General features: G+C 41.2%; 1 protein-coding gene across 3 annotated transcripts in view; it reads left to right on the top strand.

Moving 5' to 3' along the window:
* Positions 1-14,887, top strand: part of lsamp (limbic system associated membrane protein) — a 434,254-nt gene that overhangs the window by 364,541 nt on the left and 54,826 nt on the right. For all 3 annotated transcript variants that reach the window (XM_070970756.1, XM_070970757.1, XM_070970755.1), the window contains 2 exons: positions 769-913; positions 2,214-2,301. In XM_070970756.1, the coding sequence (XP_070826857.1) occupies positions 769-913; positions 2,214-2,301 (233 nt within the window). The remainder of the gene's footprint in view (positions 1-768; positions 914-2,213; positions 2,302-14,887) is intronic.

Below are 14,887 nucleotides of genomic sequence, written 5' to 3'. Positions count from 1 at the left end.
AAGGCTCGGGGAGTCATGGGAATTTGCATGTGAGGCGCATTTCCACTGTCGAGTTGCATTACGGCTGATATCCATTCTCATTGATTCCAGCGTCTTCTCACATTTACATTTATTCATTAGGCAGACGCTCGGCTCCCATCCCTCCCGTGTGAGACGTCTTAGCTTGAGCTTACTTGGCGTAATGTTCTGACAGCATGCAACAAGAAGTAAACAAGAGGATACCGGTGTCCTTTCTCATCCACCGGAATAGGCTCACTGTTAACGGAGATGTATTTATCAGAGAGCGGAAGGAGGCAGATTTAAAGAAGGAGACTGAGAGGGAGGGAGGGGGTAAAGAGAGACAATGGGAGGGCGAGTGGGAGGAAGTGTGCAAGGGATGAATTGAGGATGGGAAAGAGAAAGACACGCTCAGCCTCAGGATAAGTGCTGAGTTGTCTGATTAGGTTAACTAACTTTGGAATATCCTTGCTGGTCAGCAGTATTAAACACAGCACCGCTGAAATGTCTTGCAATATTCCCATCTTTGCCAACTGTTTGAAGAAATAATTGTGCTTTTAAGCCTTTACTTAAAATGGGTACTTACTGATGGAATTGCATAATTGCTGTTATTTGTTTGTTCCCTATCTGCAAAACTTCACGTCCTTCTTCCTAATAAGATATCGTGCCCTTTCTTTTCATGCCATCTCGCTCTGCATTCCATAATTAGAAACCAAACCTTGTATTTCTGTTTCCTTCTCCCCACCTTACTCGCTCTTGTTGTGCCCACAGGTGTTATGTTGATGACAAAGTGTCCAAGGTGGCCTGGCTCAATCGATCCAACATCATCTTTGCCGGCCAGGACAAGTGGTCCCTGGACCCCAGAGTAGATCTGGTCACCAAAGGACAGCTGGAGTACAGCCTGCGCATTCAGAAGGTAATAGTGACCTAGAAACTGTACTACAGTGCACATAAATTTGATTGGCTACAGTAATTTTGAAGGGAGCAAAGGAAGAAGTCAGGTGATGCTATATAAAGATCACAGGACTTTTACCCAGGAGGCTGCTGTTTGTGTCCCGTGTTAAACTGAGAGTAAATTTCTTACTTTAACTTGTGTGAAGTTCTCATGTAATGTACATAACAGAGATATTTGTAGCCCAAACCACAATCTTTTCCTAAACATAACATAAGTAGTTATGGTACCAAACCTAGGGAAGCTGCGACCATTTCACAACATGATGACGACGATGTGGTACACCTATCGCTGTCACTCTTTATATATATGTTGTCCTGGTAGTCATTGACAATCGACCTTTTCAGTCATTTAGCAATGAGAACATGTTGAAATATCAGTGCTTAAAATCAGAATCAGAATCAGCGTTCCTTTATTGATCCCCAAGGGGAAATAGTTTTTTGTAGCAGTGCTCCATACAAAATAGAATTATAGATTAGAATAAAATTAGAAAGAAAGAAAGAAAGAAAGAAAGAAAGAAAGAAAGAAAGAAAGAAAGAAAGAAAGAAAGAAAGAAAAAAAGAAAGAAAGAAAGAAAGAAAGAAAGAAAGAAAGAAAGAAAGAAGATTAGAATAAAATTAGAAAGAAAGCAAGAAAGCAAGTTCCTCATCACTTCAGTTCAAAACATAAATCAGAAAAAAATCATGATTATAAAAACTAGAAATTTAGAAATTGCAAGTTGACTCGAGGGGAAATTGTTAAAATGTTTGCATTTATGTTAAGTAGAAAAGATTAGTCAATTCCAAGTAATCTATAAAAAGACCCATATACAGAGGACGCTGCCAGGCATTTTCCTGCTCACTGTTAAATGCCTCCATTCTCCGTCAGCGGAGTCTCTGTCAAGCTGCAATGTGGCCGCATATTTCTGAAGAATGCTGTGCATTGTTGCACTGCCAAATGGTTGGAGGCCTTGCATTTTTTGGTGCCCGGTTGAAGGATCAAAAATCACAAGATTGAGGGAGTCACATGTGATTTCAAACTCTTCAGCCAAATCCCTGAGTAAATTTGTCTGGTCTCTGTCAGCATCAGCATTAGAAACAGTGTGTGTCCTGTGGCCCTCACAGCAGCCTGTCTGTCCTCCAATCCAAGCCTGCGTCATGGAAGAGATTCCTCATCCATCCATAATGGCCTGTGCAGTTCACTGAGCACCCATTCAGTCAGTCCAAAGAACTCCAACCAAATGTGCATTCCTGGTAATAACAATATTCTATTTTATTGTGTGTAGGTGGATGTGTATGATGAGGGCTCGTACACCTGCTCCATACAGACCAAGCAGCAGCCCAAGACCTCACAGGTCTACCTTATTGTACAAGGTAAGCAGCATCCACACAAACACTAGCAGCAAAGGTAAACATATAGCACGCGACCAATTCATGCCAGCGGGAAAGATATGAGCTTGTAAATCGGGAATGTACACGCTAAACAGAAGACAAAGGCTCACTGCTGCTCATCAGCTAGGATTTTCCTTTAATAGATGTTTACACATTTTAATGTCTCAAGGTGGAGACGTCATTGTCCAGCAACACACAAGCAGCAGACATCAGTGTCACTATCACTCTATTATTAAATGCTGAAACGTGTCCCTCTAAGGGGTCTGCAAGGAAAACATATGAATATGTATTGTCAGAAAAAAAATGACGTGTCACAAACTCCTGCCTGCAGCAACAGAATTTCTTGTTCCAGTTCAAATGAATCTTAAGTGCACTTGAAAAGCCTTCAGCATTAGTTTTCCATTTCAAAGGATAGGAAGTTATTTCTCCTCAATGGAGACAGCAGGAATTTGAGAGCAAGAGATAATCACGAGGAGAGAGAGAGTGAGAGAGAAGGTGCTGCAGGATTTGATACAAGGCCGGAAGGGTGGAAATTAACTTTTTCTTTCTTTCTTTCTTTTCGACAAAAATGTCTTTAAAAGTTATCTTTTGGGTTTTAAGGTGGTAGCTCCTGAGATGAAAGAAAAGCAACACTACAACATGAAATGGTTGTACCTGAGAGGTCTGACAAAAAGGTGGATGCATACGATGCAGAGTCATGTTTTCAGCCTGTTTCTTTGTGACCGTGCCTGAAAATCTGCTGACTGTCATCCTAGACAACACATTCACAACAGCTTTTTGAAGAAGCACTTTAAAAAGTCAGTACTTATCTTGCCACAAAGTATCTTACTGTAATTATGCAGATGACAAATAAATGTACATGAAGGTATTGCCAAGCAGCTGTGATGCATTGAACAAATCAATGATTGCTGTGCCAAAAGTCCCTCAAGTTGAACAAGGATAAACCAGAAATAATCGTTTTTTGGAACCAAAATGATTCAAACTCAGTGCTGAGCTTGAATCTGTGATGCTCAGCCTTGGTGCTATTATGGACGCGGATTATATTTTAGAACCACATTAAGACAATAAGAAAATTAGCTGACACATGAGAAATACAGCAAGAATGAAGGGACCAAGACCAAGATCATTACACATTACATGCTTCCCTGTTTCTTTGTAAATATTGATTTTAAAATACTTTTAAAATTATAAAGTTCCAAATAGCTTAGAGCCAAAACACATTTCAGATCTGCTGCCATGTTAGGAATGATGCAGACCGTCCAGATCATCTGGGACAGGTGTGCTTCAGAGAGTCTAAACATGCAGAGGCAGCCTTCAGTTTTCATGCACTGGGTGTGGGTGTGCTCCAACTCGGCATTCTTAAATCAGGGCTTCTAACATTTATGCTGCTTTTTTATTAAATCAGAAACATTTTTTTTAATGCTTCAATTTATTCTGTCTATCAATTCTCTTATTCTTATTTCTGATTCCACCTTCATTTCTTTTTTCTATTTTATGTTTCTGTTTTTTTTAAATCCCGTTTGTGTGTCTTACACATCCTCTCTTTTTTTTTGCTTTTCCTTCTTGAATTCTTGTCTGTCACTGTCTTGTTTTTGAAAGGTGCTATACACATTAATATCCCTTACCATGCTTGAGTGCTACAGTTCAATTATTCATTTTCTTGCCCAGTGACATGGGAATATTAATAGCACTTTCATGCCTGTAACGTAAATATGTATGTGGAGCAAGCAGCCACTCGGCTTACTTTACAGTAGCTCATGTTAGCACAACCACAACTTGGTGTTTTAACACCTTTTTTTTTTTGTACAGATTAAATAAATGAGCAATAACATGTTAGTAACTGAGCTGAGAGGTGCCACTATAGCTGTTTCCTCCTGTTTCCAGTCTTTATGCTAAGCTCGGCTAACCAGGTACTGGCCTCAGAAACAGTGCATGGTATTTATGAGTGCCCTATAGCCTATATGTGTATAACATACATTACTAAAACTTCCTGGCTCAGAAAAAAAACTCTTCACTGTCAAATGAAGGCAAAAATGATCTTGGAAAATGCCTCATTAAATTGAAATTATCTTCTCACTTCCCCATGGGTTAGGGTTGGGACTGTTTTTCTACTGTCAGAACACTTGGCCCTTTTAGTCCTTTAAACCACTGAAATATTTCTGAATTGCTGGTAACCTCTTGGGACCATGAAATAAGAACAATAAAAACACTAAGTTGTGCATCAAGGCCAAGAAAAAAAAAATCCAAAATGCCATTACCAAGTCTCTGTAGTTATTTGGCAGAAATTGCTCGTAACCTGTCAGAAATAGGCTGCTTGACAGACACAAGTGTAATACCTGAGTGTTCAGTGGGATCTCCTATAGTTTGCATGTCGCTGGGAGTGCATGTCTATGTGTGCTGTGCTTCCAGCTATGAATCCCTCAACTGTCATCATACCACTATCCCAAGAAAACATGGTGAAGCACAACAGGGAGCGCTGTATGTGGAACAAATGTAATGTTGCAGCTCAATATACTTCATCATAGATGATTGTTTCATCAATCAGTCGTTTGTTTTTGTTTTAACTGCCCTTTCCATTTCAAACCTACTGACGGTCTGCTGCGAAACCCCACCCCAGATAAATACTACAGGCTGTCAGTTTCAGGAAATGCGCTCCAGTGTAATTTCACCGCACATTATGCAGCCTACAAGAGAACTTCTCATGCAGCTATGAACTGAAGATGTCATTCATTATTTGCATTTTTAAAGGTCAATATGCGAGTTGATGCCCCTCTTCTTGGATCCACGGTCGCAAATTACCTCTCCTTCCCAGAATCCATTGTGTCTGATCATTCAGCACTTGATCATTGGGATGTCCTGTGTCAACTTCCAGAGTTTCTGTCAGCGGCCTCGTTTATCACGGCTAATGTGACAGTTATAGCCAAACGTTGATTCTGTTGCTTTCTTTCCTTGTTATTTTGTCCTCTGCTGAGCCTCTCAAAGTCCCATTCAATTTTGCTGCCATTGTTATGCTCATCTGTTGTATTTCCCCACTCTGTGGGTGTAATCTTCTCCTTGAGGTTCAGTTCAGCTCCTTTCATCTAAACTTCAGTGCTGTGCTGACAGCGTAGGTTCGTGGCAATTACCATGAATGTTTTACTGTGAGCAAATACTATGAAGTTTTTATTTACTTTTACACTGAGGTCAAATATGGAACACAGATGTGTAGAAACTGCTACATGTGGAATAATGATGAAATAACAAGAGTGAATAAATAAAATGCTGCTTCATGAACAATCCACCACTTATTTAACTTCAACTTTGGTCTAGTGGTATTTAATCATCTGTCTGCTCTATATCTACATGTACTGCACGTCTTTCACTAAGGGAAGATAAGAGTGCATGTTTGTGGGCGGCTCCACTATATCATCACACACAATAAACTAAACCAACGCCTGCAAAACTCAATCAACTCTGCAGGATAATAATTCACCCTCCCTTCATCATTTAATGGGTAGAAAAATGTTCCAAACATCAAACATTGCCACTGGTTACAGACCCAAGAGCAGGTTCACATAACCAAAGCTGACAATTTTCTGCTAGCAGGGACAGGGACATAATTGGAAAACAAATGATCAGACAAAGTAAATTTGCGGTGGATGAAAAAGTGGCGGACTCGCAGGGCTGAGACGAGTGGTACCAAGCAGCAGGGTCACCGCACACGACAAGAATCCAAATATTATGGCAGGCTTTCCACCTCAATGCAATTTGATTTTTATGAAACACAGACATAGAAGTTTAGCCGATGGGCAAGCCCTGGCCTCTGTGATGATTTGAAGGTTTGGCTTTGATCTTTGCCAAGTCTATTAGCAAGTCAAGAGATGTTTATACACGTGGAAATATAAGTATGAGTTTGTGTGTGAGCGGCTATTAGAGATATCATTCAGAATTACCATATGCATCTACTTTGTACTTTTCCTCTCATATGCGCACATGAAATCATTCACATACTATACTGTAAATCACACGTACATGCACGTGAGATGCTTTTACATGGACAGCTGAAACACAACCGTGTCCTATTGTGCCACCTGATTCACAGTCACAGCTGCAAAGCTTGAAAAATCTTTTTTCTTTTAACCAGTAAATCTCCTCATTTCAGTTTTACCATTGCGTATGGAGAGGCAATATAGAGTAATACTCACTTCACACAGTTTGAACTTGAACCAAATGCCATCCCATTAAAATTAGAACTATGCTGCATTGATGGGATTTTTGTAGTTTGCATAAAGCTCAAGTTAAATATTCCACCATTTGATCTAGCTAGAAAAAGTCAACTCTGTAAACGCTGCGTCTGACAGCAGTCCCAGTGAGGGGGAACAGTCTGTGCTTTCATGCTGATATCCTGATATCTGCAATGTTAATTCCTGCCTGTCACACACATAAATTGCTTGGCTGTCAATAATGATACTGTTCCACTACAGATGGCAGAAGTACATTTCTCTGTGTGTAAAAGAAAAAAATATTTGACATATTACAGAGTTGAATAGCTTATTCCTTAACAGCTATTGTCATACTGTACGAGCTGAAGCTTTCTTGAATCCATCTGGGTAAGACTAATGTAACCTGGGGACATCCAGTGATCTGCAATCACTGAGATCATTTTATGATTTTCCCTTTTCTTTTTAATTATTTAATCAAGCCAAAAAGCAATTTTCTTACCAGGGTCCAACACGCATGGCCTAGCAAATGCTCATAGTTATGGTGTGTAACCAACACTATTAAACAACTGACACATTACAATGAGCAGCAGGCAGTGAAACAAGATGAGACAGCAGTAAGAGACTGACTGGTGAGCAGGTGACAAGACACTATAGAAGCTTAAGTCCTAAAGTAACTCAACAACTATTGGCTATATCTCCGTGAATGTTTGTACATTTATTCATGGTCGCAGTGGGCTAAGATGATGAACGTGGTAAACAGTATGTCTGCCGATCATCAGCATTGTCAGTATGTTAGCATGCTGATGGTAGCCTTTAGCTTAAAGCACTGCTGTGCATGAATACAGCCTCACAGAGCTGCTCGCATGGCCACAGACTCTAATCCTTTTTAAATCTCACTACGTTATTTTAAGAAATAATGGCGGGGGTGGTTCTTACTCATGAGGAGGTGCAGTAAAATATTATTAATGTTAGGGAGGGCCTCTCTTTCAAAGAAACAAAAAAACAAAAAAACATGGCACATAAACCCAAATATAGCCCCAATCCCCAACCCAATAATATTCATACAGTCATTTATACAACCATATCCAGCTGCAGTGTTTCAGCAAATTCAGCAAATCTCAACATGCTATGCAAATGTGTTTTATAATATGCAGAGACTGGGGAGTGATTCATTCATCTCATGAGGTCCTCTTAAAATACTCATCCCACCGGAGAGGAACTTTTACTTCACTTAGCCCTTACTATAACTGACTGTCTGCCTGCAGACTGCTGACCCTAATCAGTAACATTACAGCTCGGTGAATTTTCTCCAGTGTATCCAATAATCAATATGCTTTTGATGTGACTATTTCAGCAGCTAGCAAAATAGCCAGTGAGCGATTTAGCGTTCAGCATGCAGAGTCTCAAATCATTGGCCTCATCACTAGTCAAGAGTAAATCAAAAGTCACTCTGTTGAATTACACATCCCAAGCTGAAGGAGACGTAACAGCTGGATGGATTTTGACATGCACTGTAGCTGCACCCTCCTGCTAGTGATTATGCAGAGAGTGCATGTGTGTCCATGCCTCTCTCTGTGTACTAACTTTGTGCTGCCAATTACACCAGACTGTGTGTTGGTTGTTACCCAGATCCTATGAGGTCCTTGAAGCCTGTCAATAGTATTGATATATTGTTGGTCTCCATTTGCAATAGTCTGCTTTCTTGGTTCCTTTTCTCTCTTTTTTTTCTCTATTTCCCATTCACTGCAGTGATGACAGTGCTGATTCAAACCAGTATTGATCTGCTGCTGTCACTTTTGAATTAAAGTCAGCACTTTAATATGCATTGACCTTTATCCAATGATTTAAACAGCCTTGTTGCTATAAACCTGTCTGTCACTTCTTTTCTTAAACTTGCTTTGGTTTTAGAATGTAGTGCAGTGCAGACAATGCAACAAGTCATACACACCGGACTGTATATTCGTCCTTATCTGTCAGCACAACATCATAAATCTTATTTCTGTTGGGTTTATGACCAGAACCAGTCTGGCTAGGCAGTCTGGATTAGCTGTTAAATCTACAGGTTATCACCCAAACCTTCCTTGCGAGCAGCTTTCCCTCCAAGACAGATGGCATTATCCATTCATAAATGTCACAGAAACAGAGTGACTATAAAGTAGCAGACAAAGTGAATGGTCCCATAAGCAGCTGTTCCCTGGCTTCAGTGACCCATTTCAATATGTTGTGTCCATTATGAAGTGACACATGTTAATGTACTGCAGGCACTTGCTCTGTTGCATGGAGAATTGGTAGAATTAATATAACAGGATGGCGTGTGTGTTGTTTTGGCCACAGCACGAAATCAGACAAATACAATTATTTAGCCTCATGGTTTAATTTAATCTAGCTCGAAAAAAGAACTCACAAAAAATCTTTACTCCACTTTTAACCACGCTTCCCTTATGCTGGCTGCTTTAACCTTTATTTTGTATCTGGCAGGAGCTCCTATGCTTGTTTTTAACAGTATCAGCCCTACCCTTATTATTGACTTTAACTCAGCCACAGGAAACAGCCTTTATCCTTAGGCGTTTCTGAATTTTAGAATGAAAGATAAGAAACATCAACTGCCTCCTCTTCCACATGTATCCATCTTTCGTTTTTTCTGTCTTTGTATCACAATATTGTGGTATTTAAGGTACTCTCCAAAGAGCACCCGAGCAGGAGGGGGCAGGTGTGTGCACGCCCACGTACGTATGTGTGTCTGTGTGTTTGCGCATATTTTCTGCTCCACAGTCTAGCCAAGGAGGAGAGCTGACCTTTTAACAATTATCATGGGACAATCAGAACCTGTCACCGGTGCCTGTGAAGCCTCTCCACCTCTTCCCATCTCCACCACTCTTTCTTCTTTTCTTCTGCCCCTCACACTGCATCTTAGACCACCTCTTATCTGTGCTGCTGCTGAGGTTTTGTTACCTCCTCTCCCGCTCACCACGGGGTTACATGCACAGGAGGGGAGAAAGACTGGGAAATGAGGAATTGGAAGAGATGCAGACGGAAGTCCAGATTAGTTTTGGTATGTTAGGTCTATCATTAATTCTAGATATCAGCCTGTCTGGCTTTACTGCTACACCATGATCACGTCCACCTTATTGCTTGTACTGCTGCCAGCCATGGAGTTCAGACTACATGCTTTTGCTGAGTGATCCTTCCTTATCTGTCTGAAAAACAAGCATGTTAAGAGAAATCAATGAAGCTACCACACACCAAAGGAAAAAAGACAAGCACGTCAACATTTCTTCCTCAGCAGACTCCATCCAGCAGCCGTAAGCAGCCTCTCATTGAGGCTCAAGGCAAAGCTATTGCTTTTCAAGGGCTTTCCAGCAGCCAAGGAGCACATGGAGCATGGTACTTCAAGCCCTCAGTACAATTTAGTTTCTGAGCAATGTCCGAGTGTTTACTTGGAGCCTCCTTCGCTGCAATTTGCAGTGTATCAACACCAAGCAACCCTGTCTCCTACAAATTATGTTTATGTACAACTCATTTACATTTACAATTACATTGGGCTAACAAACATATTCACTGACTGGATTATGTTCAGAGTCAACGTTTAAGTGAATGAAACACTACATTTTATGTTCCACACTGTAGTCGCAGGGAGGAGGTTGGAGTAGGTGGTAGGTGTACAAAGTGTAGGACTGTGACACCAGAGAACACCAGGGTTCACATCCAGACTCCAGTCTGTATTCAGGTTTTAGGCAACAAAAACACCATGATCATAGCCAATTGCTGTCAGGGCCTGAAAAAATCATAAAAAAGTTGAATAATGCTGTAGTCTATACGAAGGGATAGAGCATTGCAATGTTGCCTGTTTTGGCAGAAAACAAATGAAATATGTTTTCACTAAACATAAGTTCAGTATCAACATTTTTGTGAGGCAGGAATGTTAATTAACACTAATTCCTCATTATGTCAATAAAAAACATAATTTGGTCAGCATTACATTTCCCTCAGAACATATTTGCTGTTGCTAATTACTTGCATATAAACAGAATTTCGAGGAGACAGGTCTCCACAACGCAGTGATGTGCTTTGATTAAGCGTGCTCATCTGTCTAAACAGATGTATTGTCCAAGCTCAGAGGAAAATGTGATACAGATAAATGTGTTGCAATTTGAATTTGCTGGATTGTGCATTTCAGACAGTAGCATCTAATGTTTCTCACAGCATGGGAATCTTGGAACGGATGGTTTTGAAGTAGAACTGCGATTGAGGGAAGTGACTAATGAGAGAGGTGTCAAACAAACTCAAAAAACATTGGAAAGATTGCTTTTGAAATGATTTTAACATGTGGAATAGTGTAGCCAAATGTATTGACCGTATATCTTTTCATCTTCACAGCCTTAGGTTTGATGTTGTATTTGTTTTTTAAAGCTGCTTTAAAGCTGATAGGTTTTTGTGTTGTGGCTGCTTGGAGGCAGCAGAAACTGTAAACACAGTATTGAAATACAGTATTATTACTTCATGAAGTTGTCAAAGCCTAAAGAGTTAGCAAAGAGATGCCTAATTACACACCCAGCTAACACAGAGCAGCATTAGCATTCATTTTGCATTGTTCCCCATCCAGTCTCTTTTAGCTCTGTTTTTGGTCACTACCGAATCCTGAGGGAAATGTCTTGCTCTTAAGTTTATCTGCTGTGTGGCACTGGGCAGGTTTTCCACTGCAGACCGCTGCCTGCTGTGGCCTAAACCAGCTCTATGAGAGCAGTGAGACTGAAGCAAAACAGTAAAGTTGTGGGTTGTAAAAAGCAAGACAATGAGGTGAAAAACACTAAAATTCACCTCAGAGAAGGGAACTGCAGAGTCAGGTGATGATCCTTTATAGGTTTGTCATGAGTCACCCTGACATATTACAACACAGTGATTTCATCCATTGTTACAAATGATTACAAATACATTCATCCATGAGGCTTAAAAAGCAACACAGTTGATTTGCTTAACCCTGAAAATATTCACACTACCTTATTTTTAGTCTGTAAACACTCAGGATATTAAGAGGAAATCGAAATACAAGGTGCGAGTGCTTGAAAACCCCAAAGTAAAACCTACAGGAGCACAGGCTTGTGTGAAGGCCGGCAGTAAGCCCTGCCATGCCTTGTTATGCCTGCTGTGAGCATGACGGCAGACCAGCGACTAGACACATGGGCATACACACCAGCCCTCTAGGGACAAGATTACATGTCGTCGTCACATTGCCTATTATTCCATGTAGCTACCCAGCTGGATTGAGTAGAGAAAAGACAGGCAGAGAGAGAGATACTGGGAGAATGCAGTCACACACAATTTCCATTGCCTTTGAACCTTTATAATGAAACTGACTCCTTGAAGTTTTAATGAAAGCAACAATTTACCATTCTCTTTTTCTTCCTTGGCTGCTGAGCTTATGTTGCTTAGTCTGAAACTCTAAAAAATGAAGAAGAAAAAAAAAAAAAAAAAAAACCTGCAGTCTCCTTTAATCTTCTTTATGCTGGCTGCAAAAGGCACCCTCATGCATTTAAATGGTGCCATCCCATGGACACACATGACAGCAGGGGTATTGACAGGGGCTGCAAGTGAGCCATCGGGGCCATATTTCACAGACTAACCAGGCACGCCAGTGGCCATTGGTTCTGGACAGTGTCTCCCCAGTGTCTACAATAGAGGACCACTATTTCTTTCCCCATTGCCTACGCTCCCCATACACATACCCATTACTTGTATAGAACCTGCCAGTATCCATTCCCTCCATCTTTTTCCATCCTCTGTGTGACCTGGGCCTGTCAGATTGATAGACAGCCCTGGCACTCCTCACGCCTGTGGATGCCTCTGCAAGTGGGATTGAGTGGCACCGGTTAAACCTGACCTCACCTGCTTTCTCTGAGGGGAAAAGATGAGTTAGGTGTGTGTCACAACATGCAGCACTGCGGGTATGGGTCTGTACAGGTAAATATATGGGCTTGTGACTGCCTTCTAAGGATTCCACTCTTCTGTGTGGCAACTGTGTGCTTTTTAACATTTCACCCCGCTGTGGCTTAATAGAATGCTGTCAGCCTTTCTTCACTGCTTTCAGGGTCACCTGCTGTGTGTGTGTGTGTGTGTGTGTGTGTGTGTTGCATGTAGGCCTACTTTGCGAGGGTGTCTTAACCTTCTGCCACTCAGCCCTGCTGGTGTTCAGGTCAATTCCACTGCAAGGCCTTGATCCTACTTTTATCACCATGGACTGGATAAGAGCAGGGAGGCAATCGTGGGAATACTGCTCAGACACAACAACAAGACTGAATGGAGTGTGCTAAGAATTAGAAGAATTTACTTATTTTTAATTGGTGAGACCAGTAGGTGACTGCTGTGGTCTGCTAATGACTTCTACCTATTAGGTCCATTTAGGCCCATAAAGAGGAGAGAGCATGAGGAAGAACTGTTCTTTTTTGTTCACTTGCTGTTTGTCAGCGACAATAGCCTGCACCTGACTCACGCTGAGAGATATCTGATTTGAGAGGTTTGCTGATGCCTCTGTTGTACCAGGCTCAGCACTGGGGGCTCATATAGTTTCAAACTACCTTTCTTCTACTTCTCTCTCTTGTCAGCAATCAGAAAAAAATGAATGAAAAAGTATAGACCTTCTTACAATAGGAGCATGAACTATGCATTCTGTTTTAGCCACACTAGCAGCGTATCTTGAGGGATGGCAATGTCTCTTTGTTGGATTGTCAATCAATCAAAAGGACTAACAGATGGATTGCATTGAAATTGTGTGTGCAGGCAGACATGTTTCTGACAGGATGAATTGTAGTCATTTAGCACCATCATTAGGCCAAACTGACAATTGTCCAATACGGGTTTATGATCGAATACACGCAAAACTAAAGACATTCTCATCAGCCTCAACTGCACTTTGTGTTTAGTGCTGATTAGCAAATGTTAGCATTCTCACATGCTAATTATGCTAATTTGCTGTACATCACCATTTTACTAATGTCACTGTGATCATGTTAGCATTTAGCCCAGAGCACGACAAACACTGTGCATTAGTACAGCTTCACGGAGATGCTAGCATGACTGCAGACCTACTCATGTTTGATGCTGAGTCTGATCTGAGAAAGAGACACAGGAGAGGATTTTATAGCCACAATTTATGTCAAAAGTGTTTCAAAGAGACTAAGAAGTCATTGGCTGGCATCTATCATGTGCTTCGCATGGATTATGTACTCGTGCACATCCTCACTGTCTTCGAGTGCGTGTACTTGGCTGCTCCTTCTCCCAGTGCCCACTGCCCCACCAGCTGTCTGGCATGTTATTTAGTTGGACCATATGGTATCCAGTGCTGATGCAGTGTTTTACATACAAAGTCTTCTGTGTGGCATTTGAGTGCTAAACACTTCTGGTGATGAAGCATATGTCTTGTTTGATGTCTTTTCGATGGAGGGCTGCTTTTCAAACTGCTGGGGTTGGCTCAATTTTAAGGGATTGAAAACTGATGCTGACTGCTTTCAATAGGTATCTTGTGGCTGAAGGCCGTTCAAGAATCTGATCGCAAATTATGTGAAAAATGAAGCTTTGTATTGAAAGATAAAAATATTACAAAATTGATTTGCTTCCCATAAGGTGGCTCAAGCTTTCACCTTGATCTTGCTTTGCTTTGCTTAAACTTATTCCACAGTCAGGTTCAAGTTTTTCTCTCAGACACACATGCACTGTAATCAAAATGGAGGCCCTCTGAGAAACTAAAAATGCATCTCACTAATGAGAAAAAAATGCTTATCACTTATAAAGGGAAAATATTATGACTCTTCATTACAATATGCTGCTTTCTAATGCATAGGTGCCTCACAGCTACAGTAGCTGAGTGGTGTCGAGTGTGTGACTCTTCCCAGCACTTTGATGGTGCAGCTACAGATTTGATGGGAAATATTTTTCCCTGGGAGGATCTTTGAGAGTTGGCACTGGTCAACTGCTGCAGTCACCACTGTGGTAAATAACATATGGGCTTGTTATCTCTCCTCACAGCACGAAAAAACACTCTCCCAACACCAGCCACTTGCTCATTAGACTGCAGCTAATGGCAAAGCACACAAACAGAAAGAAAAAGTGAGGAAAGGAGATAGAGAAAGAGTGACAGTGATGAGGCAAGGAGGTGAGGTAGAGACACAGAAAGACCAAGGCTGTGTGGTTGTAATAAATGTGCACAAAATAAACATTTGCATCCAAGTGTGCACATTTTTGTGAAAGAGACAAAGATTGATAAAAGAGGAAGTTGAAAGGCAGTGAGGGTGACACCCAGGAGCTCGTAATGGCGAACATACCTCTCCCCCCAGCTGGTATGCCAGCAGCAGCAGCAGCTGCAAGCCCAGTCC

Source organism: Chaetodon trifascialis, chromosome 9 (assembly GCF_039877785.1).
Source record: "Chaetodon trifascialis isolate fChaTrf1 chromosome 9, fChaTrf1.hap1, whole genome shotgun sequence".
In the NCBI taxonomy this organism is placed as follows: Eukaryota; Metazoa; Chordata; class Actinopteri; order Chaetodontiformes; family Chaetodontidae; genus Chaetodon; species Chaetodon trifascialis.
The sequence above is the reverse complement of the archived record's forward strand: the minus strand, read 5'-3'. Positions and strand labels throughout refer to the sequence as shown.